A 6000-nucleotide genomic window follows, 5' to 3' on the forward strand; every position below is an offset into this window, starting at 1 on the left:
CTCACACCTGTAATCCTAGCACTTTGGGAGGCTGAGGTAGGAGGATCGCTTGAGACCAGGAGTTCGAGACCAGCTTGGGCAACATAGAGAGGCCCCTCCCCCGCCCACCAAAAAGAAAAAAATTAGCCACGCATGGTGGTGTATGCCTGTAGTCTTAGCTAATTGAGAAGCTGGAGTGGGAGGATCACTTGACCCCTTGAGGCAGAGGCTGCAGTAAGTCATGATTGTGCCACTGCACTGCAACACTCTTGCTCTGGGCAAGAGAGTGAGACCTTGTCTCAAAAAAAAAAAAGAAAAAAGTTTAGAAAAAATGATTTGTTCTGATGCACAAGGGATACAGAGAAAGGGAAAAATATATATTAACATGTGATAAGGGATTCTTAGAGATCTGAGACAGATATAGTCATGCAAGCAGTTACAGTTACACAGGAAACTAGAACTATTTATGTTTGAAGATATTTTTTGAAAGGTTAGATTATTTTTCCCTGAGAAGTGCCCACTTGCACATTCTTACTTCCTGGTGGTTATGATGGTAGTGAAGGTGAAGGTTAATATTTGGAACTAGTGAGTGCACAGTTTGAGCTCACTGTTTTTAGCCAGATAGATATTTTTGTTGCATGAGGTCTAAGGGGAAAAAAAAAACTTACTAAGTGGGAAAATAAGTAGGAAAATATTACATATATGAGGTGAACAAAGTTGGGGGATGGTTTCTGGATGAAATTGTTCTACCTTGGATCATCAAGCATTAGTTAGATTCTCATAAGGAGCACGCAACCTAGATCCCTTGCATGCGCAGTTCACGATAGGGTTCACACTTAAAAGAATGCAATGCTGCCGCTGATCTGACAGGAGGCAGAGCTCAGTTGGCAATGCTTGCCCACTGCTCACCTCCTGCTGTGCTGCCCAGTTCCTAACAGGCCACAGGCTGGTACTGGTCTGTGGCCTGGGCTTTGGGGACCCCTACGTTAGACTGATCAAATATATAATAGCTAAAAGTAGACATTATAAAGTCAGAAGCTCCTTAAGCTTTTAAACCTGTAGCTTTTACTAAAATGTTGACCACAATGGCACCATCTAAAATGAGAAGAGGGCAGAGTCTCAGGCCACAATGTGAAAAGACAGTAGTCAAAGATTATTGCCCATTACCTGGCATGTTTCCAACAACTTTTTTCTAAGTTTAAAGAGCAAATAATTTATTTTTCCCCTGAGATAAAAGTTCCTTTCAAAAAGCAGAAGGAAAGAGACACGTTTCTTCTTTATACTGTTATATACTAAAATGTTTCTTCTGCCTGGTGCAGTGGCTTGTTGCCTGTAATACCAGCTACTAGGGAGGCTGAGGCAGGAAGATCACTAGAGGCTAAGAGTTCAAGGCTGCAGTGAGCTGTGTTCACAAGTTTTAATTATTCTTTTTTTTTTTTTTTTGAGACGGAGTCTCGCTCTGTCACCCAGGCTGGAGTGCAGTGGCCAGATCTCAGCTCACTGCAAGCTCCGCCTCCTGGGTTTACGCCATTCTCCTGCCTCAGCCTCCCGAGTAACTGGGACTACAGGCGACCGCCACCTCACCCGGCTAGTTTTTTGTATTTTTTAGTAGAGACGGGGTTTCACCGTGTTAGCCAGGATGGTCTCGATCTCCTGACCTCGTGATCCACCCGTCTCGGCCTCCCAAAGCGCTGGGATTACAGGCTTGAGCCACGGCACCCGGCCTAATTATTCTTAAAACAACTGTTTAAAATTTCTTTAAACTTGCTTCTTTGTTCCTATGTCTTTGGTTGGTATTTCAGTAAGATTTTGGTGTTCTTAAATTTTATCTAAATGGATAAACTATTAACATAGAACATAAACCCCAATTCTCCATTTCATTTTTCTCTTAGGCATGAATCGTACAAAACTCAATATAGAGCAATGTTTGTGATGAATTGTTCTATTAACAAAGAGGAGGTTCTAAGATATAAAGCCTCAGAGAACAGGAAGAAAAGGCGAGGCCATAAGAAGATGAGGTCTAACCAGGAAGATGCTGCCGAGAAGGCAGAGACAGATGTGGAAGAAATCTATCACCCAGTCATGTGCACTGAATGTTCCACTGAAGTGGCAGTCTATGACAAGGATGAAGTCTTTCATTTTTTCAATGTTTTAGCAAGCCATTCCTAAACAGCCCAACTGGCATTTAATTACCCGATACTGTATATAAGGCAAATATGGACTGTTACTTTCCTCCTGCCTGTTCATATGTGACACTGAGGAAGCAGTGTTTCTCTTTATAAAGAAGAATAGTTGTCAGCCTTCATTCATCTCTTACATCTCTCACCCTCTTTTTTTTTTTTTCCTTTGATTTTCCCCCTTATTGATGGGACTGATTCATTCTGTTTTTGATGAACATTTGGAAACGGGGGGCTTTTTATTAAGGCTCTTTAGAATTAAAATGTTCTGGAATTATAAGCGATCTTTGTTTCTGAGTATTATTTTTACTTTCGATGTAGCTTTGATGTAATTAAACTGGAAACTCTTTCCTGAATTGTCTGTATTGTTTTTGCTAAGATGTATCTTTATTCACCCCCACCCCACAGGATGGAATGACAATATTTAGTAACTGTTACAATTGTGTGGAGTAGGCCACTAGCCTTGGCTCCTGCCTGTAATCCCAGCACTTTGGGAGGTCAAGGGGGTGGATCAGGAGTTCAGGAGTTTAGGAGTTTGAGACCAGCCTGGCCAACATGGTAAAACCCTGTTGGTCTCTACTAAAAATAGAAAAATCAACTGGGTATGGTGGTACGCACCTGTAATTCCAGCTACTCAGGAGGCTGAGGCAGGAGAACTGTTGCTTGAACCTGTCAGCCAGAGGTTGCAGTGAGCTGAGATCATGCCACTGTACTCCAGCCTGGGTGACAGAGTAAGACTTTGTCTCAAAACAAACAACAAAGAAACAAACAATTGCATGGAGTAGGTACTGTCAGATGCTTTAAGAAATAAAGGTCCTTCTCTGAAAAAAGTACACTTACCAGTACTCTAAATTTAATGAATGCACATTTTAAAATACAAATTTATGGTGAGGGAAAGCTACCTCCCCTCCTAACTAGACTTAAACATTCTGGCCGGGCACTGTGGCTCACCACCGTAATCCCAGCACTTTGGGCGACCTAGGTGGGCTGATCACTTGAGGTCAGAAGTTCCAGGGCAGCATGGCTAACATGGTGAAACCCCATTTCTTTTTTTTTTTTTGGGTCGGAGTCTCGCTCTGTCACCCAGGCTGGAGTTCAGTGGCCGAATCTCGGCTCACTGCAAGTTCCGCCTCCCGGGTTTATGCCATTCTCCTGCCTCAGCCTCCTGAGTAGCTGGGACTACAGGCGCCCGCCACCACGCCTGGCTAATTTTTTGTATTTTTAGTACAGATGGGGTTTCACTGTGTTAGCCAGGATGGTCTTGATCTCCTGACCTCGTGATCTGCCTACCTCAGCCTCCCAAAGGGCTGGGATTCCAGGTGTGAGCCACTGTGCCTGCCTGTAAATTTTTAACATATAAACAATTATAAGCATAAAATAGTACTAAAAAGCAACAAAAAAGCATTTCCCTCCCCTAGACATGATCCTGTTGCTCAGAGGTATCTACTTCTAATTCACTTTTTTTCCTGATATTCACTTTCTCTATCTAAATAATATGTTTATTTTATGGATTCTTGATTCATATTGCTTTAGTTAATTACATTTACTTTATATTATGGTCAGAAAGAAACCTAGAACTCTTCTCTACCCTGCCTTCAATATGACTATAGTACAGGCTTTCTTTTTTTTTTTTGAGACAGAGTTTTGCTCTTGTTGCCCAGACTGGAGTGCAATGGCGCGATCTTGGCTCATTGCAATCTTCGCCTCCTGGGTTCAAGTGATTCTCATGCCTCAGTCTCCCATGTAGTTAGGATTACAGTCATGTGCCACCACACCCAGCAAATTTTGTATTTTTAGTAGAGACGGGGTTTCGCCATGTTGACCAGGCTGGTCTCAAACTCCTCACCTCAAGGGATCCACTTGCCTCAGCCTCCCAAAGTGCTGGGATTACAGGTGTGAGCCACCATGCCCGGCAGTACAGGCTTTCTTTTAAAAATTGATAACAAGTGATTACATTATGGGTGAACTAAGCGATGTAAATTGGTTACAATTCCTTTCTTTTATTTATTTATTTTTTTGAGCCCAGGCTGGAGTGCAATGGCATAATGTAGGCTCACTGCAGTCTCTGTCCTCTGGGTTCAAGTGATTCTCCTGCCTCAGCCTCCTGAATAGCTGAGATTACAGGTGCCTGCCACAACACCAGGCTAATTTTTAAATTTTTAGTAGAGATGGGGTTTCACTGTGTCAGCCAGGCTGGTCTCGAACTCCTGATCTCAAATGATCTGCCCACCTTGGCTTCCCAAAATGCTGGAATTACAGGTGTGAGCCACCATGCCTAGGCTGAAACCTTTATATTTTTAACCCATGACTTTTCCCCTGTGATATCCAATGCAAATATAATATGACACTATTTTTAAAAATATGTGTATCAGAATAATTTTTTTCAGTTTCTGTTTTTCTTCTTTCCTACACAACATGAATGTAATTTTTTTCAGTTTCTTGAATTGTATTGTGTGTTTACTATGAGCAAAAACATAGTTGATACTGTCAGAATAATTAATTTTATTCTTAATTACTTTGGGAAGCTGTATGCTTATTGTTCTGATGCTATTCTTGCTAAAACATTCTTAGAACTTTTCTTTTTTCTTTCTTTTTTTTCTGAGATGGAGTCTTGCTCTGTTGCCCAAGCTGGAGTGCAGTAGCTTCATCTCAGCTCACTGCAACCTCCACCTCCTGAGTTCAGGCAATTCTCCTGCCCCCGCCTGCCAGGTAGCTGGGATTACAGGGTCGTGCCACCACACCCGCCTAATTTTTTTTTTTTTTTAGTAGAGGCGGGGTTTCACCATGTTGGCCAGGCTGGTCTTGAACTCCTGACCTTGTGATCTGCCCGCCTCACCCTCCCAAAGTGCTGGGATTATAGGCGTGAGCCACTGCACCTGGCCATGAACTCTTTCTTCTTTTACTTATTCATTCAACAAGAGTTTGTTGAGCGTCTTTTTTGTTCCAGGCACTGCAGGGGACATAAAGATAAAAAAGTCTAGGGCTTGTCATCCAGGAGCTCACTGAACGGTGGGTGCAATCCCTGGGTAGACTGTGACAATGCTGGTAGCAGGTGCTCCAGGGCAGGGGTGTGCTAGGGCCTGTGTCCTTGTTCAGGGAGAAGGGGGTGCTTGGGGCCTGAAGGAATTAACAAAGGCAGCATGAAGGAGACAGTGGAGCTAATCCTTAACAGATGAGCTGGAATTCACCAGAAGGACTCAGGTGCTTCCCAGCACAAGGAAGTGAGAAAGAGCGTGTTCCACAGAGAGGAATCATAATTCAGTGTGCCTGGTAGGGAGAGGCCAGAGCAAAAGCATGAAGAACCTTATTACTGAGATGATGAGAAATCATAGAAAGGTTCTAGGAATATTCGCTCAGGCAGCAGTGAAGGAGGATTGGGTTAGAGGACAAGAGAGGAAGATGAGGTATGAGGCTGATGCAGCTCACTGCACAACATGGATGTGGGGAGGCTCCGTGGGAGGTGCCTAAGGGGAACAGGCACACCTTCCCCACTAATTCCTAGAGGGAGTTGAAAAGCTGTTGTTTTTCAACAATATAGGTGCCGGTGGCTCACGCCTGTAATCCTAGCACTTTGGGAGGCTAAGGCAGGCGGATCACCTGAGGTCAGTAGTTTTGAGACCAGTCTGGCAAATATGGCGAAACCCCGTCTGTACTAAAAATACAAAAATTAGCTGGGCATGGTGGTGCATGCATGTTATCCCAGCTACTTGGGAGGCTGAGGCAGAAGAATTGCTTGCACTCAGGAGGCAGAGGTTGCAGTGAGCCGAGATCACGCCACTGCACTCCAGCCTGGGCAACAGAGCAAGACTGCATCTCGAAAAGAAACAAAACAAAGCAAAACAAA

The 6000-nt window shown here is 43.6% G+C and overlaps 1 protein-coding gene across 1 annotated transcript in view; it reads left to right on the forward strand.

The window, feature by feature from the left end:
* The window catches only part of EAPP (E2F associated phosphoprotein), a 28266-nt gene extending 25760 nt beyond the window's left edge, over positions 1 to 2506 (forward strand). Inside the window, exon 6 of the mRNA XM_023227266.2 lies at positions 1872 to 2506. Coding sequence (XP_023083034.1) covers positions 1872 to 2148 — 277 coding nt within the window. The 3' untranslated portion in view covers positions 2149 to 2506. The remainder of the gene's footprint in view (positions 1 to 1871) is intronic.
* Positions 2507 to 6000: the final 3494 nt, after the last annotated feature.

Source organism: Piliocolobus tephrosceles, chromosome 6 (genome assembly GCF_002776525.5).
Source record: "Piliocolobus tephrosceles isolate RC106 chromosome 6, ASM277652v3, whole genome shotgun sequence".
Lineage (NCBI taxonomy): Eukaryota > Metazoa > Chordata > Mammalia > Primates > Cercopithecidae > Piliocolobus > Piliocolobus tephrosceles.